At 40.6% G+C, this 27,706-nt stretch overlaps 2 protein-coding genes across 15 annotated transcripts in view; one reads left to right on the top strand and one right to left on the bottom strand.

Annotated features, from left to right (window-relative positions):
- Positions 1 to 401: 401 nt before the first annotated feature.
- LOC110983938 (uncharacterized) lies at positions 402 to 26,749 on the bottom strand. The gene is made up of 8 exons (XM_022243641.2): positions 26,619 to 26,749; positions 25,538 to 25,658; positions 23,177 to 23,222; positions 18,502 to 18,692; positions 4,495 to 4,587; positions 3,153 to 3,246; positions 2,441 to 2,731; positions 402 to 2,040 (listed from the first exon to the last, which is right to left on the bottom strand). Exons 1-8 carry the CDS (start codon positions 26,723 to 26,725, stop codon positions 1,163 to 1,165), a joined length of 1,821 nt encoding a protein of 606 aa, XP_022099333.2. The 5' UTR covers positions 26,726 to 26,749; the 3' UTR covers positions 402 to 1,162.
- The window catches only part of LOC110983937 (dynein axonemal heavy chain 3-like), a 187,943-nt gene continuing 186,864 nt past the window's right edge, over positions 26,628 to 27,706 (top strand). For all 14 annotated transcript variants that reach the window (XM_087136025.1, XM_087136035.1, XM_087136030.1 and 11 more), the window contains exon 1: positions 26,628 to 26,766. In XM_087136025.1, coding sequence (XP_086992151.1) covers positions 26,749 to 26,766 — 18 coding nt within the window. In that variant the 5' untranslated portion in view covers positions 26,628 to 26,748. The remainder of the gene's footprint in view (positions 26,767 to 27,706) is intronic.

Below are 27,706 nucleotides of genomic sequence, written 5' to 3'. Positions count from 1 at the left end.
AAAGTATATACCTGTTGTGCCTCACTCATCTTGTAAGAGCCGAAATTCACCCTTTCCTTGCCCCATTCGCACGTTGGGTTTTACTCCGCCACCACGCACTTAGCGCTGTACAGGGTATCAACCCTGAGGAAAGGGGTTAATATGCCAAAACCATGAGATATGATTATAATGTATAAGGATCTCTGAAAAGTAAAAGCAGTATTCTTTCTAATGATACCTTGATGGTATCCCTCCTGTCATGCATGACTGAACACCATTGTCTCGAAAATGGGGCATCCGGACCATGGACCAAATTTCACGACTCGCTCTCTGGTCGCGAATATTGCAGTCAATATTGGCGACCAAATGATTCACGACTTGCTCTTCAGTTGCGAATATTGAAGATAATATTTGTGACCAAATTCACGACTCGTATCTTAGGTCGCAAATATCGCCGCGAATTTTTTCCCAGCAAGTCGGGTAGCGAGAGAGGTTGCTCGGCTATAGATACACAGCAATTGCTTTTTAACGTTGTGCCCTTACGCTGTGCCAAAACTGACCAGCCGCATAACGACTTGAGATGAAGCCGAAAATGTTCATCATCGTGCGTGCACGTGAACATTTTATTTCCACCTAGCTTGCTGGGAACAAAAGTCGCGGCTATAATTGCGACTGGAGATACAACAAGTCGTGAATTTGGTCGCAAATATTGACGACAATATTCGCGACTGAAGGGCGAGTCGTGAATTTTGGTGGCAAATATTGACGTCAATATACGCGACCAGACAGCAAGTCGTGAGTGTGGTCGTGAATATTGACGTCAATATTGATGATTGGCGATATCCCTCCAGAGCCACCATACAAAACCAATAGGGGATGTCAAATAGGTTTCATACACTGAAGAGGTGTTTAGTTGCACATCATCGTCTCACGAACCCTTCACACCTAGACATCCCCGATGACAACTTTCTGCGCACGCCACTCGCCTTGCACGTTCCCGTATGATAACATGGTTACAACTATACTACACTATTTTGATATGGTTTACTTGTCTCACTGCATTATACATTAAATTACACCGTATAAATAAATGCTCGTTTAGTACAAAACATACATTTTTGGAAACTTGTTAAAATTAAACATGGAGAAAGGGAAGTTTCTAATGAGGTGAGTTCTCGATAATTCAGTCTGGAGAATTAGATTGAGTGTAGCTTCCATCACTTTCGTCAGTTAGGTGAGCTACATTCGTTACCCTAGATCCACCATCACACCCATCTTCAGCTGGATAGATGCCGAGCACCCCAACGATTGAAGGGCAAGATTTTACCAAGAGGTCACGCCTCTGACAAGAGGAACTAGTTCGGACTGAAGTGCTGACATCCGCTGGTTGTATCGAATTGAAGGTGTTCCATGTTTCTGTGAACTGTGACGAAGCAATGCTGTATCTAGAGGGAGCAAGGAGCTTGTATAAGTCCAGGTTTGACTGGGACATCTTATGGAGCATAGGCCTACCCTGTGTGTGAATGGCTCCACTAAACCAACCGTTTGCACCAGTCGCATCTCCACTCATTGCCCCACTTTTATTCAGATGAGAGACGCCCCGCAGTCCAATTGCTGGACGACGTGGATTCCAGATTGACTCTGACGGAATTACCTTTATCCCAACAGCCCTTTCCACCGACGTATACTCATTCATGCCCCCTGCTTGGAAAATATCACTCTCCTGGTAATGTCTTGCCACCCATTCAGGTTCTCCTTGGCTTTTCGTAGCCCCGTCCACTTCATCGGCTACGTCGCCAATCAAAGGGTGCTGAGCAAACCCGACTTTGTGGGATTGCTGCGTGCTAACTGGCCACGCACGTGCCTGGTCACTTGCCAATGGGCAGTCGGCCTGCTCTACCCTGAGCTCTTGACCACGATGGGTTCCTTGACCCCATTGTGTCCTTGTTCTGGTAAATTCTGCAAACCTTCCATCCTGTATGCGTATTGCTTGAGGTATATCCTTCAAAAATTGCCCCCCAAAGCCACTATGCTGATGGCAAGACGAGTCAGGTAACAGTGCTAAAGATATAAAAAGAGGTTAAAAATCGTATTTATGCAAACATTTTGTTCTCGATAGTTGTGGCAGCGGCAGTGTTTTTGTTTTTTCGCACATGTATGTAAATTAATAGGAGTGTTTAACATTAAGTTTTACATTAGTATGAACTTGCGTTGCTTGCTTTGGTATCTCGAATGACAGTTCATACAAGCCATTTTACTTTATAGGGTCTTTTAGCCTTATCGACAATTACGTCATCTCCATCTTAATAAGGTTTGCTTTGCCACAATACTTTAATCACATGTATTTGAGTTGTTTTTTTTAATATAAATCAGTAGAAATAGTTGTATAAATCAGTGCAGAGCAACAAAAAAGTATCAATGAATCAGTCATTGTTGAATTAATACGAAACGTCAGGCTCACTTTCGTTATTCATGGTGTTTGGGGCATCCCCGAGGACATCATTGCAAATAATGTCATTTCTTCGTTTACTCCTCCGTCGCTTGTAGAAACAGAGGGTGCAGTAGATGAAAAAGAGCACCGTTACACAAACCACCATACTGACAGCAATACTAATGCGCCAACTCCCAGTGTTATTTTGTTGCAAAGACACGTCTGTCCCAGCCCCAGTACGGATCTTAGTTGGACAGCATGTCGGTGAAGGCGTGGACGTCACGGATGCTTCAGTAGTTCTGACGGGTATGTGCGTGGTAGCTACATATAGAATCACAGTGGTTATAGATGTGGGAGGTTTCTTTGCCAGGGAAAAAAGACGTGTCTCAAGATTACTGTATCATCCCTTCGCTATTTCTTAAATGGCCCTCAACAGAGAACATACAAGGTCTATTTAAGAAACGGATTGTTTTATTCGCTCCCTCTGAATATTGCATCTCGTGATAACCCATATCCTTTAAAGATATATATATTCTTGTATTTTATGTTGCTTCCAAATCAAACTGATAGTACAACATCAAAGTTAGTTTGAGGGTGAGACTCAGATTTATAACCGCAAGAAAAATAAGTGAAACTACATGACATGGTAATGCATGTTTGACATCCTTCCAACCTTAAGTCTGAAACTAGCATTTTGACTACCATACAGCAGTATCAACTAGACGCTTGTTAACTAACTTACCCGGGGGGATGCTAAAATCATGACACGGTGTTATTTTACAAGATCTAACCTCGCTGGTGTGGCATACAGATGGTGTGGTCGGTTTGGCGAGTATCTTTAAAAAGATGAAGAAATCATTTTAATTGTAAACACTGGAACGTTAAAAATCATTATCTCTCTGATGACCCTGTAATGGTTACTAGCGTGAGACTTTATTTAGGCCGTATACACTTAATCTTCTATTCAGAGAAGGTTTACAAAATGAGGAACTGGGTTGCAGCAGCGTAGGGTTGTCACGAACAGGGGCGAGTGGGCGGAGCTGGATGTTAAAGGGTGGCGGGTGCAAGTCACAGTATTACTATACATGTATTATTTTCTGAGTTGTCCCACAACCCCCTCGTTCCACGACCCCCCTTGACTGATAATTTCATTTGTGGCCATGCACGTAATACTTACCGCGTAAATACACGTAGATGTTCGATCCAAATTTCTGCCTGTTTGAAAGCAGAAAAACAGGTGGCCGCTTTTCGGCCGCCAGCGAATGAAGAAAAAGTAAAATCTGCTTTTCTTGAAGCAAAAAAGCAGAAAAATAGAAAAATGCATAACCAAACGATGTTCGTTCTGCTTTTTGAGGTGGCAGAAAAGTAGAAAAGTCCAAATTGCATGTTACCAGAACAAAAATATCTGCTTTTCTACCATTCTGATAGCAGAAGAGCAGATGGCCACTTTTCATCCTGTACACATAGTGTCTTTAATAACGTTGATGTTTCCTCAAACCGGGACAACTATCTAGAATAGCACAGTTCCCAGAGCTCTCTGTTTGATAAAACCACATATTCCACGAGTTTAGGCACTCGTTAATCTGTGTTTTGAGGGTTTTGAACGTAAGGTCGAGGGAGTCGTGGGGTCGAAGGAGTTGTAGAGCAACCCCCATTTTCTTTGGTAAGACTTGAAGATTGGCACAGTGGAGATAGACTAGAGAGAGGGCTTGCGCTAACACCATGTGAATATATCTCTTTTGGAAGAGGTATATGTTCTGATAAGAACAGTTGAGTGTGAACTATACCTCTTCCAAAAGAGATCTATCCACGTGGTGTTACCATAAGCCCCCTCTTTAGTTTAATTATTTTCGTAGTTCTCCGAATTTCAAATGGGGGTGACGATATTTTTACTGATGGGGTGGGGGCGAAGTACCCCTCCCGGCTGTACCATTGTTAAGTTATATCAGAATGCATCAACGTCCTTAATCCTAAAAACCGCAACTCCGCAGAAATGTACGTACGGCTTCAACAACTGGCAAATATAGGGAGCCTATTGTGTGTTTCATGAAATGTATTAACTGCAAACGGTTACACATTGTCACCTGAACACAGTAGTTGCCAGGATTTAAACCAACAAACTCGACCCAACCGATGTATTCACCGTCGTTCTCCCCACGCACAACGTTTCTAGAATTCTGTTGAAATAAACAAGATAATGAAACAGTGTAGGTCACGTTTGTGTAGACCCGCTCATCACAATGTGTTTAATATTTGTTATCGTTACATATTGATTATACATGCTTGTACGGGTGAGGACAGCAAGTAACCCACGATTACGGTGGCCCTGGAGGGACATCGCAAATCGTCAATATTTAGGTCAATATTGATGACCAAATTCACGACTCACTATCTGGTGGCGAGTATTGCCGTCAGTATTTACGACCAAAATTCACGAATTTTTGTCACAACTCGCTCTTTGTTCGCAAATATTGACGACTCGTTCCTTCAGTCACGAATATTGAAGTCAATATTTGCGACCAAATTTACGACTCGTATCTCCGGTCGCATTTTTTTTTTTACTCGCAAGCTAGGCGGAAATGAAGTGTTCATGCGCACGCACAATTAACTACATTTTCAGCTTTATCTCAGTAAGTCGTTATATGACTGGGTAGTTTGGCACAACGTAAGGGCACAACGTTAACAAGCAATTGCTGTGTCTGTATAGTTAAGTAACTTCACTCTCTACCTAGCTCGCTGGAAAAAACAATTCGTGGCAATATTTGCGACTGGAGATGCAACGAATCGTGAACTTTAGTCGTGAATATTGACAACAATATTTGCGACCGGGGAGTGAGTTATGAATTTGGTCGTGAATATTGGCGTCAATATTCACGACCGAAGAGTGGGTCGTAAATTTGGTCGCAAAGATTGACGTCAGTATTGACGATTGGGGATGTCCCTCATGGACCACCATACACGATGTTTTACGCGTCTTTAACTGTTCCATGGTTGTTTGCGCCGCAGAATTTCATGATGGGTGTTTGCCCTTCCCAGCGCCATGTAGGGGCACGACTGAATAAGTCGATACCATGCGTTAGCCGCATGCTCACTTTCTTAATTTCAATTTTAAGGACTTTGTATATACACTCCTTTTATTTTAGCGCCTTAAATATCTTCTCTTCAGCTTTTTGTGTGTGGGCCCATTTACACTTAGTTCAGGTTTGCAATCATTTTTGAGGTTGGGAGCCTTTGACCTTTCCATTGTTTTAGGCCGCCCGCTGACGATAATATCTCGAACTGCGAGTGGAAGAGAGGCTGCAGTGTACCCGTAGGTCTATTACCGTTAAGTTATTCTGATTGACGGACAAAACTCAAACCGAAAGATAAAACAGTGATATTTGCTGAGAGCAACAGAAATTCCAGGACGTCCTTGCCCGTAGTTTCTGGAATATCTACTTGAAAAAGAATATAGGAAGTGTAAGTTGAGTGAGTTTCGCTTCTAGGTTTGTCTTACGGTTACGAATAGATCTAATGTTTCAGGGCAGGGATATTTAATAGCATGCATGGGTATTGGCTTGTGGCCACAATACACAGTCATTTTGTTCAATTGCAATTATTTCGTGCCCAGCCTTAAGCTTATAGACACACTGTTAAGATTTCGTTTTCGTTGGAAAATGGCGCACAGAAGTGACATATTGTCATAAATCGCGATTAATACTTTCATTTATAACAATTCAGTAGAGATCTACTTATCTTTCAGTTGGCGATATTTCTTTTAAAAAGGTGATATTTCTGTCAGGAATGTAAATGTTCTATTTTGTGTCCGGTTGCACAGCTCAATAGTGCAGTAATTGAACAAGGTACTTCAAGTTTTCTTCTTCTGACTTGTCTCCGGCAAGAACACGAAAATCCAAATTCGTTAACATCTGAAACTTGTGAAACAATACTTCTTCACGGGTATGCAATCAAATTTAACAATTGTGAATGTTAAAAGATTGTTAAATGTGAAAAAAATTGTGAATGTTATAAACAACTTACTTCGATAAGTTAAGTACCGGTATCTTATTCTTCAACCGGGATATTACACCAGACAGCCACAAATGCATATCAGTTCAGCTGGTGATATTTCTTTCAATCGGTTGTATTTCTGTCAGGTATGTGAATGTTCTATTTGAAGGCATGTGGCCTAGTGCTTAGGTTTGTAGCGCCCGATCACTAGGGCGGGAGTTCGATTCCAGCTGGGGTAGCATATTGTAATTTTGGGCAAGTCCCTTTTACCCCCTGTGTGCCTCTCTCCACCCAGGAGCATTATGGGTACCTGTGAGGGTAGACACGGTGTTATGGTTAGACGTTTGCGCTAAAATGGCAGCATAAGGCAAGTGTTCTCCCCAGGGAGGTGAGATGGTTTAAGGGATGTTCAGACAATGTGAGCCCAATGTGCAGGGATACTGATAATCTGCGCATTTGTATTGTGCTTTCCAGATACTATGCACATTATAAATGCTCTTATTATTATTAATTGGTTGGTACTTGCACTCTTTAACCCAACTTTTTGGACTTGGTTAAGAATAGACCTTATTCAGGGGGAAGCCACTGTTATCTTCTTCCCTCCTTTCTAATACAATCTATTAAATGAAGTGGTGCTTGATTATTTGGGGCTCCAAACCTAACTTTCAGATATTTTATTTTGCTTTGTTTTGTTTGTTTGTTTGTCTGTTTTTTGTGGCTCAAAACATTAGATGTAACCCATCTCAAATCTATTATTCTAAATGGAAACTGGCACGAATATGTTCTACACTTCTATGTAGTTGTTTTTATTCCCAGGTTCCCAAAATGAAGATGTTTACCACACTTTCAATTCAAAATGGCCGACACACGAATACAGTCTCTTTAATCATGCACGGTGAGGGGCAGTCTGCTAAATTAAGTGAACATTTCTGGCCAGCTTAGCATTAAAAATGCCCCCAACAGTATTTTTGAAAAAAGAAATTGTCTGTCCTCCAAAATGGTGAGATTATGTAAATCTTTGCCGGGATCAGTTCCCTGGGTCATTGGGCTTTCATCTGAGAGCACAATAAAAGTAGCTATAAATAGGTTGAAGAATGGTCCTATGTGCCCGAGAAAATTGAGGGTTGCCACTTAAAAATGGCCGCAAGTAGACTTCGGAAAGCACTTTTAGGGGGGGGGTGATTTTGGTTTGTGGGAATAATTAAAAAGTAATTCGTTAACCCACAAACATTGAACGTTTACGGTGTAACAATGTACCTTGAATAGTATAGCCCCTCGTCGTTTGATCTTAACAATCCACTTTTTCCGCAGGACGTTGTTCTTTGGAAATTGATGAAATCTAATTTCTGGCGATGATTTTCGTTCGTGATTGCTACAACACAGTACCGACAGTACAGCCTCGTTTCCAGTTCCGGTGAATAACATTTGCATAAATATTAATTAAGAAAAGTCTATCATAAAGTCTAAGTACCTTCCATGGGCTTTCCATCCCATTACTTCATTTCACTCAAAATAGTTGTACCCCGAATTAAAATCCTCCGAATTCACCTCCAATGGTCCTTATACATGTACTGTAAGAATTGCCTGGCTATAAAGTGAGAATCGGAGATCCCAAAATAATGATAAGGTTTGATAACATTTTGGAAGAAACGAGAAATTTCCCCTTCAAACCGGAAACGGTCTTGGTGGTTTCCAATACTGGACTTCGGCTCTGTTTCGGGCTTCAGCAAAAGGACCAAACACTACAGTACTTCAATTTCATTTAAACGCTTTAAGCCAACAATCCAGGATTAGACGAAGTTGAACATTAGAAAACGGCCCTTGTCGTCGAGCTCGATGTCGCCATTTTGTTCAAATAATAATTTGAACTAAACGTTCTGTGACTGGTCCGCCTGCCCGGCGGACCAGTCACAGAAGCATGCCCTGTCGGGCACACGTTCGCGGACGACTGATTCCTGAGCATCGCTTGTCCGGTAACGGCACTCACTTCAAAACTGTACACTCTTTGTATATATAGGCAGTTGTGTGCACATTTGCTAGTGGCTGACCTTTAGCATTTTATCCCCATAAACAGCCATTGGACGAAATGTTTTAATTTTTTCTCTAGAATAAGGTTTTTGATACATTCTCAATCATTCAGTGTTGTTTTGGGTCAAGCAGTGAAAGGTGGGTGTATTATTAAAATAAATTCGAACCAATCAACGTTGTAACCCCCAGAGGAATAACGATGCTACCACGCTGTCCACCCGGCAATAACTCACCTGGTCAACCGACGACGTGTGGAGTCGCTGCATAATTATACTATTAAAACCCACAACGAACAGATTATACCTGGGTTCTGTTTGGGCGCTTCTCGTTCCATTATCTGGACTTTCTTCTAAGAACCCCTCTTGAATAAACTTTAACGCAATGTGACGAGCTTCCTTAATAATATCGTCCTTCGCTCTTGTTATGTTGCTGTGTAAGTCCTTCAGATTTTGCTCTCAACAATTATTTTTGGAGTGTTGATTTTATCAAGTTTTGGTTCAATGGCATTGATAAATTCTTCTCGATATCCCGCTTCGTAAGCTCGAATAAAATCGTTAATTACGTTACTAAAGAAGGCCGTCTTTCCCCCATAATTGTGTTATTGATAGGCCTACTTCAAAATCTAATCGAATGTAAATACTCGCATCGAGATCTTCCCTTCTGTAGGGGGCTTTGGTGGTCCCTGGACAGGTTTCCTCCGGTCGTCTTTCAGCGGGTCTGCCGCTTAAGTGCGTTTACCAGTCGATTTCGGTGGCGTTAGTCATGTTAAAATACCCAGAGTGAAACACTTTTTTTTACTGTGAATATACCAGTAGCCATCTAGCAATTTAAACATCTGCTCGTTTTTAATGAATTAAAAAGTGTGTGTTTGCCCTAGTCTTGTCTTATTTTTAACACCTTTTTAATCAGGGTCAACGTTTTCTTAAAGAAGCAATGTCACTATGTTTTTTTACAGCAACCATTTTGTAAAAGAAATTCTAAAGCTCAAAAAGTAGAAAAGTTATGGAACCAATTTAGTCACTTGACGATCGTTGTAAACAAAGAATTTTTTTGCAGAGTTTCCCAACTTAACCAAGGCGTACAAACTCCCAACCGTAACAACGATCGAAGCTGTAAACCGTTGTATCAAAACCAACTGACTTTTGCGTAGTACTGCATGTGCATCGACGGCTTGTGGGGTCAGTTGGGATCTCCTTAAGGACAAAATCCTTATGTATCGGCCTTGTTTCAAGTTCACTTGTACTTTACCGTTCGAAAAATCTTATAAGACATGACTGCACCCACACCGGGCGATGACGTAGTTGATACGTTAAACAACCGTTGCGACAATAGAGAGTTGTTGACACCTATCGCCTTTTTTACTGTCGGTGCAGGTCGGTCTTTTAAAACAAACGCGCGACACTCTATCAACCAGTTTAGGCACTGCTTGTTGTTACGACGGGGGATACATTCCAGTTCCTGATAAAAACTACGACAATCAATACGATATATACATGTACATTCCTACGTAGGAGCCACTTACATGAGATTTGGGTCGGCCAAACCGCCACAGGGATTTGGCCACGCGAGTACTTATGCAGAAGCAGGTAGGATTTGTGCCCCATACGTCGGGTCTCACCAACGCAGGCGTCACAAAGGTTAACGAACCATAAGGGCTTACGCTTTGTTAGGGGCACAAGCTCAAACAAAACCAGCGTGTCGGCTGTAGGTACGGGGTTAGACGCGAAACAACAGTTTCTCTGTATCGTAGAAAGTCTCATTAAACTCTGAACCAGACCTGGAACTTACCATCAACCAGTTTCGAGACTCATTGCAATACGCCGAAACTCCTTTGAACTTTATGGTTAAACCAAGATTATATCTGGTACTTCAGACATGGACTTGAGAGTCGGGACGTTTGAAGATTACAAAAACTTGCAAACTGCAACCTCTAGCATGCAAACGGGGTCTCAACCGACGCTAAATTCGCCCCAAAGAAGCGGCGCCTCCCCAGAGCCAGACCTTAATTGGGAGGTCCTGCCGAACCAGAAAACGTTGATCAGATTTTACCACCACAATCTACAGACCCCAACCGAACCCCCCCTAAATAAATCCTTTAGAATTTCACAAAGAAGAAAAAATTATCTCTGACTATCGGGGCGTTAGTTATTGGTGTTGCTTTTCTTTTTTGGTTTCACTAACGCGGTGACAAACAAATTACAAGAGCCCCAAAAATTGTACGGGGTCTTTTTTTTTTTTTGCAAATTGTTTATACATTTCACTTTTTTATCCTTTAACCAACCAAGCATCAACGCACCCACCCCCAAAACAAAGCCCATACGTGTTTGGCCAACCAACCTATCGCGTTGCTCGCAACGTTTAATAGCCAACTGAGAACACTACTGATCACTCCGGGTAGAGCATCCAACACTGACAAACTGAGTTTTTCTTTTGTAATTAATACGTCAGCCAAGTTCTGCATCTGTCACTGGATCTAGTTTAATGCCTGGTTTAGGGGGTGCTTGTGTCGGTAAGTGTTGGTGTTGGTGCGGAAGGCTTGCAATGGGAGCTCCAGCGCCTCTGACCGTGGCAACTATATACGTATCACTACTAAAAAAAGCCGTTAACACGCTAACGATAATGCACTTGTTCTCTAAAACCGTTTTTTTCCCAACGTGGTGTCGCTGTCCAACACCCCAGTTGTCGTGTCTTTGATTCGATTCAACTTTGACCTGAGCCCCCTGTCGTTTTCTCGAGCCACCGCTAATCCTGCCAATCTTCCGTCTGTGAAATCTTTTAGTTGTACGATTGAATCTTGTCTTTCTTTCGCGCTTGTGGCTTCGTTTAACTCGGCTTTGGTTTGAATGATTTTGTCGTCTAGTTCCCTCAGTCTTGCCAAGTTTAATTCTATTCGCCTTGGATAGTTTGCATCGCTTTGTCTAAGTCCTCGAGTTCTCTGTGGTTTAAGCCTTCGGTTTGGACCTCTTCGTTTTGGGTGAGGTCTTCTAAGGTCTTGTTAACTTGATCGGCGGCTCAGGGAAGTTCTGGTAACGGGATGTATTCAACTTGTATCTTACTTAAAGTTTGCGCAGAACTTTCCGTTTTTATTTGTATATTATATATTATATATTTTATGTATTTTATTTGTATATATGTATGGAATGAAATCTTTTTCTTTAGGATAACCAACCTCTCTTGCATGACCCTCGATCTGTTTTAAGCTTATACATTTTTCAATTTCTTTTATCAACGAGTATATTACATCCTAGTATTCACCTAGAGATTTAAACTGTAATTATAATATAATTTTTCTTAATTGGGTTTTAACGGTATTTCTCGTAAACCAATATTTTCATAGTGTTTGTAAAAATCCTTTACTTCGGGATTTATTATAAAAGCAACTCTTCCTTCATCTAACGTATAGATTGATGGTCTATCTATATCAATTTTTACTTGTGTTGTATGATCACTAGTGTCTATATCAGTTTCTTGCGTCATATCTGCGGTGCCTTCTCTTTCTTCGTGTTCTTGTTTTAGAAGAGGAATTTTTTTCAATGCCATACACTCCTTCCGCCATACTTTTTTAAATTCAGGATGTTCGATCTTTTTTTAATCAGATGTTTTGTTGTAATTAATGTTGGAACTAGAGGTGTGAAATACGATCCATACTTGTAACAACCTTCCGTGAGTAGTCCACCCAAGCTTTGACCAATGATGGAATCTCTCTTTAGATCTGTAGCTAGTTTCTCTTCAGAGTCTATAGTAACGTCGTAGCCCAGAAACTCGATCGGTAGAGCTACACCTAGCAAACGATAAGATTCAACAAACTGTCACCCAGCGGAGTTACGACTTCTCTGCCAAGCTTTACCTCTCTGGTAAAGCTTTTCCTGCTCCGTAGGGTTCAAAGCTTCGATTTCTTTAACGGTGCAACTTTGCGGGTGTATCTGATACAGTCTCCTGAGGCAACTACCGCGCTGAGACGATCTTTGAAATTGGTTTGGGGTTGATTTTTGGTTTGGTTCGGTTCACGTAGAATTGTTTTGAAGTAACGTGATTTAGGGGGAAGATGTATTAACGCCAATCACCAGATTCTTGGGTGTCAATTGAATGTGGTTCTCACCAAATCAGATTCGTGATTTCCACGGGAAAAATCGACGCGATTTTTACGTTCGACGGAATAAATATTGAGTTGATGGAACGTGAATAAAAGTTCTTGCCCATGACTTGATTATTGCGTCTCATACTCGGGTGTAATCAAGAACGTTCTAAAAACGTAATTATTAAGTTTGTCAAACACGTAGATACGAGAACGGGAATATAACGTCATTTTCAACGTTGTCCGATATTGTTTTTCACGTTTGTGAAATAACATGATCTTGTAGGGAGAGCGTATTAACGCCTATCACCAGGTTTTCTTGTGTGAGTAGAACGCGATTCTAAGCAAATCAGACGCGTGAATTCCACGGGAAATTTAAGTGATTTTGTTTACTGGGTCGTCCATTTTATAATAAAACACAACCTTTTTTAAAGAATCGATTAAAGAATCGATTAAACACTGCTATAACTAGTTCGACAACTAAATCGATGTATTGCTGCATATTGTTTCAACAAACAGTTAACAAAGTTTTAACCAGCTAAATTTACCTATAAAATAGTTGGCAATAAACTTTCAACTTGCTTTGTAATTGTGTTGCAGCAAACACTACTTTTTTATGACCAGCGTAGGATATTTCACACCCCTCAAAAGCCGTTTCAAGCAAGCTCTTTCGTCATCAGGAACTACATCGTTCTCGTCTAACGCTTGATGAAAACTAGTTCGATCTTCATAATACAACAATTTTGGCAACCCATGATGTGTTTCCCTGTAATCTTTGAGCAAGGAATTATATTTCTGGCTTAACAAACAACTGGAATGATTATAATGCCTATTTTGTTGTTTTTTTTGCGTTACTTGATCTGCTGCTCCGAACTGCAATCGCCGATAATAAACAGTGTCTTGACATCATCAAAAGCATAACGGTACAATCTAATTTTTCTCGGCATAAATAACACGTTGTCGTCGGTTAGCAACCAGCGCCTGCTGAGATAAGTTTTGTTCTTGAACAACGTTGGATATACAAGCACGATCGATTCAAATACATTTCGGTACTCAGTTTTTAACAGCTCAAACACCCGTCGGGTCTTCCCCGAATCGATTTTGCCAGCGATTAGAGCAGAGTGGGGTTCGTTTGGATTCTGATTTTGACTCATTTCAGTTTAAGCACACTTTGTAAATAAATTAAAATCGTTTTTACCCCTTCAAACCAGATAAAAACTGCATACATATAGGAGGTAAGACCCGCTAAAACCATACCTATAGGAAATAAGGCCCGCTAAAGCGCGCTAAAAACCCTTCAGTAATTCAGGGCTTGAAATTTCCGTCTTCGATGGTTAGCTGAGCATCCATGATTAAAAACACCTACATCGTGAAGGGGCCAGCAGTGCCTGCTTTTCTGGACATTTGTAGGCTGACGCCTCCCGATTCTCCTGTGCGTCTTCTCGGTCCGTGGGAGGTGTCGTCGTCGGTGCTTCTAAAATCAAGCTACAAGTCATTTTTCTTTCAAATAATCGGCCATATCGACACCCGTCAAGTTAAGGTATTTTGGACCGCTCGACCAAATTCTGTGTCCGAATCTCTACCCCAAATTGTTAATTTCGTGCCAGTGTTGGTTTTGATACACGCCTTGCGAATAAAGTTGGTTGGTTGCCTTCCACCGCTACTACAGTTTTTGTCACGTGGGGGTTGTAAAATCTTTGATGGTTTGTAACTGTGGTTTCTTTAAACAAAAACAACAGCCCTTCGAGACTCTTAATGAGTTGATTTATTACGACGTGTCCGTAGGGTTGAAGACTTTATCGTAATCGTTAAAGTGAGCTCTAAGTTAAAGGGTAGCTGCAATCAATGTTTTTATTGCAAACCTATAAAATGCACCTTGGTGTCCCTGTAAACCTTACTTTTAAATTTGGTTTCACGATTTCAAAGGGTATTTTAATGCCTTTTGGTTTTTATGCTAATGAGTATTTCCATACTCATGACCAAAACTGTGAAGTCATTCTCAGGAAGAAGCCTTAATGTTACATTGGTTTGTACACAAAAAGTCCTGCGTTTTTGTAGATTTTCCTAGACTACGTTTTCTCGGTGTTGCAGTTTCATTGTTGTTTATAGCAACAGAAACCATCAATTTCTCTCTCAGAAATACTCTTAATTAACTAAGCTCTGGCTCAGAATTGAAAGGTGAGTTTAGAAACACATTTTTAAACAAAGCGGGAAAACTTGATTGTGGGAAAGCCTGGGGCTCATCGATTACAAAGGATCGTAGAACGGTTAAGTTATTAGAACTTTGGTTGAAAGGTAATTCGGACATCAATACATTCAAGAAATCCCGGTGAGCGATCTGTAGGATTGGTTGACAGGTTACCCCAAGCCGTTGAAGCATTAAACAACGAAAAGATCAGTTGATAAAAACATTTCCAGTTGAAACTATCATACTAGATCGTGTGAAACAGTTGCCAACAGCTCCTCCCAAAACAACAGCTGAAGAGCGACTGTTGCTCAACGACGCTTTGGTTCGGTATCTGTGTTACCGGGGTGACCAAGAGGGCGGCACCGTCAGGAGAGCTACTGATTCAATCTGGAGCGTTGACGTGTACCAAATAGAAAAAGAACCGTTCAGTTTAAACAAGTCAACGGTAAAAAGGTAACCACGGGTCCAACTACTTGTCTAACGGTCCTAAAAGGCCGTTTGTACGAGAAGAGCTTCAAACGGAGCCCGAAGACACAAAGTACCCGCCGGGAAAAACAACATTAAGTGTAATGCTAAACGCATTAAAGGTTAACAGAAATTAAAAACATTTAGTTCACGTTAAGTGTTTAGAAAATAAAAATAAATACATCAACATTTCAAAAACATTATAAATTCAATGTTTACCCCATTAACCGGTACCCCCCAAATGAATAGATCCTGCGTTGTCCCGCCCACAAATAATCCCCTTTTGGCTGTTCATTTGGCAGAACGCCTACATGTACAGTGCACTTACATTTACATTGCATGTGATCACTAAGGGACACGACCATCTGAATTTGATACGTCTCCGAGTCAGGGTAGGTAACCGTTATTAGAAACAATGATGGAGAGTCGTTGGGTTGACTTACACACATAACTTATTTATTCTGAATAATTATTTACATCGTCCAAATTTACAATAACCTACTTCTGTTACTATTGAGATAGAACATTACTGTAAGGGGTATTCGTCATGAAAACAATAATCAGAGTACAGGTCTTCCATATCTGTGTAGTTCAATCGGGAATGTCCGATGGGTAATGCATACCAGAGCTATACACTCAAGGAATGGTCCACTGGTCGGCTAATCCCAGACAGAGGGAAATCTGCGGATGTCCCATTTTTAGGGTAATTTGCATGAGTAATGAGGACCATGCCAGGGAAGCAGCTGCTCCATTTCATGAAATGTACGTCTTATTTTCCCCTTTTGGGAAAAATACCAGTCCAGTATACTTTCCTGGTAAGATGAAGCCTTTTTCTAACGTGTTTTGTGAAAATAAAATTGAGAAATAGTACCAGAGTGGTCAAACCTATTTTTGGGGTGAAAAAGCTCTTTCCGCAAGCAATAGTTCACGTTTGGATGCGATTTTTGAATACGCGAAACATAACATTCGAAGTTTTCCTGAAGTTTTCAAAAGATGGCTGTGGTGGAGAAAGGAGTAAAGGTTTTAGGTTTGCTGACGGTTTTGCGCTAGATCCCGATCGGACGCGAATGCACATTGACCTAACTTAGCACCCATTCCGTTTATCATACATAATCTCACGGCCTTGCGAGCGTAATAATTAAGTGCCTCGAGAATAAAAGAAAAACACAAAAGTACAGTACGTTAACATCAAGTTCATCATTGAAACCGAGGTCTACCTGTCATTATAAAATTGTCAGGAAATGTATAAATTCGCAGTATATATCCCCAGTTACATGTACTATACACACATCAACCACATGATGTACACCAGCTCCGACGCATAATTTCCATGTACAGACTGTACATGTACACGCACATGTACACGTACAATATGTACATGTACATGTATGTCGGTATGCGTATAACAGATCGCAGTATATCCGTGCCAGGCATATGTAAACACGTATAGATCACGCTGAGCAGAAGTGACTAAAATAACTTATGAAAGTCAAAAAATAAAAATAAATCAATCAATTAGCTAGAAAAAAATGATTGTACATGTCCTGTGTAGTTACAATTCTGACGTGTCGTTTGCATTGTCTCTCATTGTTCTGGGAAAACTTCTAAAATTGAGAAATTTAGAGGAAAAAAGACCAAAAGATCGATTGAAAATGGAAATACTTGTAGTGTTATCATCTTAGCAACCACTTTGAGGCTAAATTGTGTATTTATGCAACATTTATTTGTACGATTCTGAGTTGTCTTATTCGGTTTAAGCCTTGTAGAGCACATAAAAAGAGTTTCAATGTGATCGTTTGTTAATTTTGGGCAAACGAAGTCTTTAAAATAAGAAGGCTCAACAGAGGATTGGGAAGTTGCTAAAAACAATTCCGTATTCACGAGGGTCTGGTCAAGCATCCGCTGAGCACGGTCGAAGTCGCTAATTTCCACACGTCCACACGTTGAATGGGAGTGAAACATACGTGCAGAGAGCTGCCCGTTCAGGAATGACGATGCTGACTACTGGAGCTGCTCTCTAAGAATTTGGAGGCCGCGTCGGTTTCCTATTGTGAAACCCACTCATGTATAATTTTTGAAGTATTCACAAAATTGGCACAGCAGACTTAAGCACCATTATAGACCACTTGCCGCGGATGGCCTGAGTCCAAGACAGACCGCCCATAGACCTGGGACAGGGACGTGTCTGAGCAACAATTTACGGCAAACAGGGCTTGGCAAATCTGGAGTGAAGCAAGATCGCACGTTGGCCATGCGTCCTGAGAGTGATTATGTGCCGAGTGTACAATTAACTACTAAAGGCTCGGCCTACTTATTCCTCAGAGGCGGAATTTCGCCTGGTAGGACCTGTTTACGGTTTACCAACCATGCAGTTTTGTTCGTGCAAAATCTACGCCGGATATTAACCGATTGCATAGGAGGAAAACAAAACAGTGACAGATGAAGGGCAGACGAGGCCCTGGGACCGCGCTGCAAAAGTAGGTTGAAGGGATGGCGGAACAGCTACAAAATTTACCGTAAATCGTAAACAACCGAAACGAAGGGTAAAACCGATGGCCGAAAAGGACCTAAGCGCTCCAAGTGTAACCAGAACGGGCATTGCCCTCAACTTGCCGACACACGGGAGGATAACAATGGGAAAGTGAGAAAAACCACAACCAACCTAAGAACCAGAAAAGTCTTAGAGGCTGTACCTGAGCCCCACGATACAGCTCAACGAAAGGGGACCGAAAAAAAGCTGGGCATGAGTGTCACTGAAGTTGGGAAAGGGCTGCACGTGGATGCAGTTGCAAATGGAGTGAAGGCGGTGGCACTTATTGAAACTGGAGCCACAGCATCCGCTCCATTGGAATTGCTTGGAGACGTACAGACAATAGACTTAGCCGTAGCTCTGGTAGTCCATTTCGGACACGGCCAGAGTTATGTGCACTGACCGCCGTTTACGTGGAACCGGGGGTTAACGTGCAACTTCAGCGATGGTCCAACGGGAGCCTGAAGATCGTGGCGGGTTCGCTTTTGTGACAAAGACACTTGCGAACCGGTTATCCGGTTGAATGACAGAAACGTACCCGTCGCTCCCAACAGCGCTACACAGTAAGATCTTTATCCAAGTTACAGCCAACGAAGACCCTGATACGAGAATTATTCCAGATTGATGACGTCATGATGACGTCATCTTGCATTTCTTTTAAAATCGATTTTGTTTATCTTATTTTTCCCCATTAAACAATTCGAAATCCGAAACAGCCCTGTGGTTGTTGCTGTAACAATCACTACCTCTAGTTGTTATTGTGACATTGTCCTCGTTTTGTCTTCCCTTGTTCACACGCTTTCCACCATACTTACATGATACACATCGGTGTAAGTCACCAGCGTCCTTTCACGTTTCAGAAAAACGCGATACCGGTCGATCCTTTTTTCTGGTTCCGCAACGTCAAACTTGATCCTGACTTGACTGTCGTTGGGGATCACGTCCACGTGTCGGGGTAACCAGTCTCCAGCAGCTGTGGAGCGTAAATGGCGACTCGAAGTGGAGGCTATAATTTAAGGTAAAGCATATAAACATATTCAAAAGGAAAGTTCATTGTATATCCACTTTTTAATGGGACCCTGCTTTTAATTCATAGAACCCCAAAGAAAGTAACCATGATCTAATTGAAATGGTGCTTTCTTCCGCTATACCCAGCAAGAAATGAGACCGAGGGGTACCCCCCCAACATGTCCAATCCCTATACACATTCCAGACTATTGTTACTTAACACATCCCCCCAAGATGTCTGAAAGGAATTCCCCAGATTCCAGCGAGACAATGACCAACACAAAGCAGGGGGTTCTCTCCGTCTCATACCTTGCTGCATATGTCTTCCGCATATGTTGACACCTCAGTTGTTATAGGCCTAGTGGCCTTAATTGTTATAAAAGCGTAGTCATACGAATGCCAAAGGACGGCTTAGTCCATTGTACGTTGCCCTATATCCATATAACAGAGCATGCGTTAACTTATACAAACAACTGTGCAGCCTTTGGCGTGACAACCGCTATCTGGCGGGTTATGATTTGAAAGATGATTTGATCCATGGATGGCTACATTTTTTTCTTACGAACATAATAAATACGATTACTGGCCACTGTACAAAATTATCTTACACCAAATAATGCAGGTGTTGGAAACAACGGAGTACGAGACGCTCAGGTTTTGACGTCTTTTTTGGAGGGAGAATGAAAGAAGGAAGTGGGAGATTGTTACTCTTAGATTTTATCGGTGTAAAGCTAAGTGTAGCAATTTATTTTGTTCCTTTGCATTCAGAAGGTCGTCATTGCTTCTCTCTAGCAAAGTGCCCTTGAGAAAGATTTTGCTAAAATTGAAACGTCAGGTCCTCCTACTTTTGTAATTTGCATTTTAGGTCATTGTGTAGCCAGCAAGCTTTTTTTTACAGTTTGTATTATTTTCATTAATTGTAACGAATTCACGCACAAAAGATTTACTCGAGCCTGTCTCGGTGATACAAGGCTCTTGCCCTCTGAGCACGCGTTAACGTGTAACCCCTTACTGTAAGAAGTAACGATGTCAAGATATGCGAAAGTAATTGCTGGTTCACTTTATTATTTACTTTTGGATATAAACGCAGCCCCCCCCCAAAAAGAAAAACCAGATAGGCCTACTTTCGTTAGAATAAGAAGCAGAACCCCCGATTTACGCCATCGCTGTATTTACTCGTTGCGCGGATCCGCCTCATTCGCATAAAGTGGGGCTACATCTTTGTCAGAAGTAACTTGGCATCGTATAAAACGGATCCATTGTAATTGTTAAGAATTCGTTCAAGATTTGGCTTGGCTCACTTGTACCATCCTCTCAACCGAAACACACACGGGGCCTATCCAACTTGATTTGTTTCTGGCTTGGTTAGATACAACTGGTTAAAATGGCCTGCATTAATCCCTCATTGATGGGGAAGGTTAACCATCGCTATCCACGGTATTGGACTGATTTATGGGATGTCAGGAATAAGAATCAGGTGGACCTATAGTTTCGTTCGCTCAAATAATTTATAAAAGTATGGACATCCGGCCACCGCACCTCACCCTACCTCGTACAAATGCCGGGAAAAGAGCTCTTTTTTAATAGGAATAGAAAGTTCGTTTAATAATTGCTAGAAATAGACAATTAACACCGAAAAATATATCGTGGTTCCAGAACCACGGTAAACCCGAACTTACGAACTTGTTATCTATGTCTTTTTTTGTGCCTTAAGATCATTGAAAACTTTATTTAGTCAACCGGGGTGAAAGAGTCGTCAAAAACGAGGAAAATGTAAGAGACGCAAGTAATTAGTAAGTTGACGAGTTTGTTGAGGGGATTGTCGTTAAAGTTGCTGGACGATTGATCGACTAATGTTAATGATGGACTAATCAACTAATATTTAGTTGACTAATAGACATCGTCACATAAAGAGGAAATGATGAATTCATTTTACAAATTTTGACATATTGTTTCAAAATCTTTTAGAACATTACTAATTAGCACACAAAATTTGCGTAACTGAGGCCGGTTCAGACGCTACACAAAAGCGAATACGAACGCGAAATGGGGAGAGGAGATCAAATATTCGCATCGCTAATTCTACAAACTTGCACACACTTTCAACTCGGGTGAAATCCCGTTTTAAATTTTGGGTCACGTCAAATTCGCTTCGTTTTCGCGTAAACCGGCCTTAATGTTTGACTACTCCGGTTCTCGCCCTGCTGAAAAGCGCGCGCGACCTAAATGGACGCCAATTTTGCATTCAGCCTGTCACATTCCGTCACCGTTATCAAGAACTCAAGCTAATGTCAAAAGAATGAATCTTTGTCGCTTTCCATTTTTTCCAATATCTATTTTACAATATCGTGCTTGACCATTTTGACATGCTTCCACAAACAAAACATCATAAATGTCATAATTAAATTAATGTTGTCGAGGGCAAACATCTTGGAAACAGCATTTTGCGTTTTCACGAAGAGAGTCAATGCTTAACGTCCTTTGAAAATGTACAAAACGTATTGCACGGAAAGGGCTGAAAAGTATAGGTCAACCGGGATTTGACGTCAACCGGGAAGTGACGTTAACTTTGTTACATTCACAATTGTGCACTTGTAAAGACACGACCACTTTCCCTGTGATTATTATACATTGAACGGAAGGACGTTCATGTACAAAAAGGTATAATGTTCATTAACCTTAACCTTTGCTTATTAACTTTGCAAGGCTAATTAACCCCCTTTTCATACTAATTATTCACGTGAAGTGAACGATTATACATAAAAGAATCATTTAAGGGATTTTTGTTAAATGAAGTTGTCACAAATTACTTATTTTGGCATTGTTTATAAAGGCAAAATTTCTCTGGCTATTATCTCGTAAACCTGTTTTTCCTCAAAAGCCAGATTTGCGTCACTTCGAGAAAACGGAGACAATTTGTGCATGGCTGTATATAGGTGTTCAGTTTCTTCCGAAGATTTTCAAAAAGGTAAGCATCAGACAATGTCACTTGAAACTTGAAAGTAATTACGTGTAGTATACACTCAGGAACTTTGTAGGCGGGAGATAGGTTACACTTTCATTTGATTTGACAAATTGTGTGGGTTTCTTCTGTTTTAATCAGGAATTATTCTGAAATACCAATTGCAATATTGTTTTCAGACTCATTTCAAGTGTGATTACCTTAAAAGTGACATGTAATGTAAGCAATCATCATAGTCACATGACAATTTAAAGTAGTCAGAATGACTAGTAATTAGTTTTCCGGCATTACTAATATATTTATTTGGCATAACTAATTTTTTTTTATTTCTCATCACTTGAAAAATCACTCAAATAAGACGCTTTTTCATGACTACATTTATTATAAGTGGTCAAATCTATGCATCCATGCATGACTATCTATTAATTACTCAAATAAGACAGTGTGCATAACTATTTTTTTAGTCAACTGACTACAAAAAATTGTTAACGATATACCGGTAGTTGCTCGAAATCAGATAATGGTGAAAGTAATGTTTGAGAGAGGTCTTCCTCCCGTTAGCACCACACCCCATAAATTGTACATTGAAGAAGGCTGTCTGCCGTTATATTTAATGAGCTCACTAACCATTCCGTTCATTAGTCTCCTCCTGAGTTCCGGATGTCCATATACTTAGAATTTACAATGGGTTAGTAGTTAGCGAAGATCACACGATATACTAGCACTAGTGTATGATTTCAACACAGCAAGCCAAATGAAGCACACATATTTCCCTCAGAATATTCTGCCCCATCCCAAGCCTTGTTTCATTGTACATGTACCTCCACTTTTAAAGTCCAAGCCAAGTCAAAACTCATTGGGTCCAGTCACAAGTACGTAACAAGTCATTTGGTTAAAGATGAAATTACAAGTCAATGTGGTCCAAACATTAGGCTAGTCACAAGTCTCTCTGTCGAAGTACAAATCAAATCGAACATTTTTTTTTCTGGCTGTAATAAGCAAACAGGGTCAGGCGTCACCTCAAGTGTTACGAGTTTGGGACTACTGACCTTGACTCCTCTCTTATACACTTAACTGTTAAATTTACGTTTGTATTACAATACTATAAGAAAGTCCACAAATGCAATGAAGCATACATTTAAAAAAAGTAAAGTATTTTGTTCCGTCGCAATGAGATATATTCAAGGTAGCTTCCAGGATTTTTTTTGAAGTTCTTTTTTTTTATTTTTAACTATACCTCATCGCACCACGGGGCTTCTCTATACTACTTCGGTAAAACTGTAAAAGTTTATGGGGTCGCTCATTGTTTCTAGCTGGCGTTGATAACCAGTCATAATTGTCACAAGTCCAAGTCAAGTCACAAGTCAAAGAAAGTTACAAGTTAAGTCATAAGTCGCAAAAATAGTGACTCGGGTCCGGTTCGAGTCCAAGTCGCGTGATTCAAGTCAACTGCTAAACCAAGCTAAACCTTGACATGCTCTAACAGTGCTACGAAAGACGTCCTTGTATACAGTATTTACCATTTCTTCTGCTGACAGAGAACTGGGCGCATCGCAGCTTCGAAATCTGTGGGGGAAAAGAACTGGTTTGTTGGTGCGTTCACTTGTGGTATTTAGTTAAGTCGCTGATAATTTATAAAGTGCCTGGAGTGGAGACCTACCAAGGCGTAGTGTAATTACAAGTGTGACTACATGTATGCACGGAGGGACAAGGGACGAGTTGGTGCAGATGTGAGGCAGAAGTAGGGCAGGGTGGAACAGGAGAAGTGAATATATGCCAGCCCTTTTCGTATTATCGGAAGTTAACACAGTTGATATTGAATAATACAGTAAAAGGGCCGAGTTATTTGTTTTATGTTGTAATTATTATTTAGTTTTTAAAATAGCGGAGAAAGGCGATTTTTAAAGGTTTCATTCTCCCTTTCCAAAGGCGCGTAAAAAGCCCTCAAATTTAGCCGCACCTCTCGGAAAAGCCATGGAAGGTTACAAGGAAAAGACCTCCCCCCTAAAAAATAACATGTTTTACCCGAACAAAATTCTGGATCCGCCGTCAAATTTAACCCCACCTCTCGGAAAAGCCATGGAAGGTTACAAGGAAAAGAACCCCCGTCCCTAAAAATAACATGTTTGGCCCCAACAAAATTCTGGGATCCGCCCTTGATTGAGTGGCGTCACTGGGTGATATTTCTGTATGAAGGGCCACAAGGCTGAGGGTGTACACTTGTTTCAAGGGCAACAGTGGCGTGAATCTGTGTTTGAAAGTTGGGGGGTGGGGAAAGGTGGGGGATGACATGCCGGCATAGAAATTGGAAAAGGGGAGGGGCACAATATACACCATATAGGGGGCAATGTTTATGATGATGATGTACATCTGTGCAGAGCACCAGAATGGTATATTAACGGCTTTTATTTTATTGATATTTCAAAGATTTTAGTAGTTGTGAAATCCTGAAAATTCTTCACAATCCGCTTTATTTTTTATTTGCTCATCACAAAAAAATGTGTGTGTGGGTGGATGTGTGTGGGGGTGATTTAATAGTCCACCCCCCAAAAAAAAAGTGGTGGAGGATATAAACCCCCCATCCCCCGGGATTTACGCTCATGGCATCGAAAGCCAATATATTGTATAGATTGTGTATAAAGGGGGCTTGAGGAGGGGACACAAATATCCACTGGGGTTACCCTCGTGCTTTTAACCCAAAGGCGCTGGCTAAATGTCAATGAGACAAGAGCAGCATTATGTGTTGAAAAGATGACATATTAATGGTGAGCGCTATTTTACCACTGAACACCCATAAGTTCCGTAAGTGTGGGAACCTACGCTCGACATTATACACCAATTTTGGGGAACTGAAAACGTTGTGGAGACAGAAATGACTCTATAACTCGTTCCTAATTTGCCTAAGAGTAAACAAATACCGGTAACGTGGTGACCTCCCTTCCACACACACATGCACTCGGTTTGCATTACATATATATTTTTCCTTACAGAAAAACAAAGGATTTCGACATCAACTTTTTGTGTGCTCTGGTAACACTCAAGTAAACCAAATTTTTGTTGACGGTTTTTGTGCCTCTTGATCTTTTTATAACAATAACCAAAAAGATCATTTAAACTTCTTTTTTTCAAGAGGGGAAAATTACTTTGCGCGGCTTTGGCTCACTTTACACAATGTTAACACTTGGAACATAACTTTGATCTGTTAAATGACTTACAATATTTTTCATTTTTTATACGTCAGGTAAAATTCCCAATATAAAAAATGGTCCGTTTCGCCCTCCTATCTGAAAAACACAACCAGCATGCTATAATATTTTGCTCTAATTAACTAGCTTTTCTATGTAAAGACCTATTTCTTTGGAGAACAAAATTGGTTTGAGAAATATCTCAGTATCTCTGACAATAATGCGAACAAACAAATAATTCTGATGCTTAGTTATATACTTTCCTAAAGTGTCCTCACATTTTGGGACTCGTGACTCTTTATGAGGGTAAATCGCCGACGAACATGCAAAGTATACTTGTTAATTTGAATAGTGACTGAAAATTCAAACAGCCACTGAAAAAATGGCAGCAATGTATCAAACATTTTTGTGATGAATTCATAAATATTCCATAAATGAATTTAATTTAATTTTCATTGGGCTCGTCAGTTGGTCGAGGCAAGGTGGGCTTCTTTTGAAACGTTACGGTGTTTTTGTCGCTTCAAAAACAAACTGACGGGAAGAAGCCTGGTTTTAAGAGGAATGCGACAACGCCAGGAGTACAAATTGTGTGTTGGATTCTGCCGACTTTCTGATCAGACAGATTAAAAGTTTCACACTCCTACAATAAGCCTGCCTGATTCTGGCTTCTGTTTATTTTGGTGCTCAGGTACTCACTAAAGATGGTGAACTCTTCATTTCCATAGCGATGGCTCCTGCGTGGCATATGTGCCCATTTAGAGACGCTGACTCTGTCTTGGTGGCGCCTCCTACTCCCAAACATACGTGTACCTCAATGCTACAAAGAACATAAATAAGCCGGGGAAACTTAAAACTGCAAGCTTTTCTGTTGAATGTCATAACTATTCAATAGAGTTATCTTTCTTTGTGGAAATGCGTCGAATGTAGATCCACACTGGCTACACGAGTGTATATATATGTACACCCTGCCTGATTTCCTTTGTTCGGTGACTAACCGTAAGCTTGAATGCATTGCAACCCAACATCTCCTTTATTCGTTGTGGTTGACAACGATCCAAACCAAATACTTTGTTGATATTTCAAACCTAATAATAAAATGGTTATAAACAAGAAAAATAAATGTCGAAACTGCTACTTTATCACAATGTGAAAGTGATATTATTGCACTTTCCAAAAAGCCCCCCCTGATCCTTAAGTAAGTTGGCTTCTTTGATGGTGATGAGCGGCTCGAAACTAAAAGTGACCATCATTTAACGTGCTATGCATTAAAGGCATATGCAGTACATTTTTATGCAGTCCTTGAAATGTCCTTCCTGTGAGCTTATTCTCATTTTTGTTTGTTTTGCTATTTTTAAGGCCTTTGACATTTTGAGTTTTATGCTGAAGCGAATTTCCGTATTATTTTTGTGAAAAGTGCATTAGTTTCGGATTTATTACTGCTGTTGCTGCATTGCGTTGGCGTGCAGTAATGTCAAGTTGATTATTTCATTCTTAGTAGAAATCTCAATGTTGTAACTTGTTCAATACAAAAAGTTGCTCGAATTTGGAATTCTGTGCGTCATAAAAGTGCGTTTCTTTTAATAAGTCTCTGCTATCAAAATACAAGACGAGAAAGGTGAAACCGCGAGTGCGGTGAGCACCACAATTATTGCACATATAGGCGCAGTATGATTTCCAGCAATGCAACTACACTGCATGCTTGACGCAAAAATAAAATACCTCGTTATTTTATGTCGTGCTCGCAGGTCAACAGCGCCCTCAACAAAACTAAACTTACTTTTTAGCAGAGCTGTTGGGCATGGGTGCTGCGAAACCATAAACGCTGTTCCGGCTTCCATAGCAGTTATTTATTTTTTTGGCAAGGACTTGTGACGGTAGGAGCATAGCTGCTAGCAGTAAATACTGAAATGATGGAGAACAAAGAGGTAAGAAATACTACGGTGTGACCGGTGTTGCTGTCATGTTGCTTGGGCCTAAGTCGGACCGAAGAGTCCCAGTAGGCCTGCATCAACCGTGTCGGTATGGTAGTCATGACACTGATCATTGTCAGCAGGAAATGTTGGAGCTAGGTCAGCTGTAGGTAGTTGTGGGCGCCCTTGAAAAGCCGCGCACGGTTTGCACTTGACATGCAAAGTTGAAGACCAACTCTGCATGCACACATCCAGTATTTTGGTTCAAAAGTGGGGTATTTTTCATCCAGTGCCTGTGAAACCACACAAGAAACCTAGGACTCGAGAGCACCAGCTTGATCTGATAGTACAGCCGCCTAAAATATAAATTGTTAGTCTAGGAATCGCCCTTTTTCCCCCCAGAAAGTTGGGTCTGGTGGGAGGTTTTTTATTTATTTATTTATTTTTTCTCATGACACCACTAACCTGACATGAAACAATTGATCCTTTTTTAGATCTCGTCTAAAAAACTTGCATTTTCATAACTCTTGTTTGGTTCAATGTCAATGATTAATTTCACTTTCCGATACTTTTTCTACTTCTATGAAGTGAATGAGTCTGGCACATACGTGTATGTTCATGCCCCATAGAGACAGTGTTCATTACAAGCACTCATGTCCACTTCATTTTCAAGCAGACAACAACATTTTTGTGTGCAAGCAGACGAGGTTATGTTATAGTGGAGAATTTTTTAGTGACTGACCTTGTAAAAAACCATTGTACAGGTATAACTAAGCATAAATTTCAGGAGGATTTAAACATGACATCATGAACAACACACAATTTTTCTCCCTTAGCAAGATTTTCAAATAACTTTAAATCTCAGAACAGTAAAAAAAGTGGATTCTATGGACCCTTTTAAAAAAAAATTGAATTAATTTTTTGTTAATTTCATCAGTTAATTTTTAAAAGAAAA

The sequence above is a fragment of the Acanthaster planci genome, linkage group LG04 (genome assembly GCF_054643075.1).
Source record: "Acanthaster planci isolate LZ-2023a linkage group LG04, COTS_SCS, whole genome shotgun sequence".
Lineage (NCBI taxonomy): Eukaryota > Metazoa > Echinodermata > Asteroidea > Valvatida > Acanthasteridae > Acanthaster > Acanthaster planci.
The sequence above is the reverse complement of the archived record's forward strand: the minus strand, read 5'-3'. Positions and strand labels throughout refer to the sequence as shown.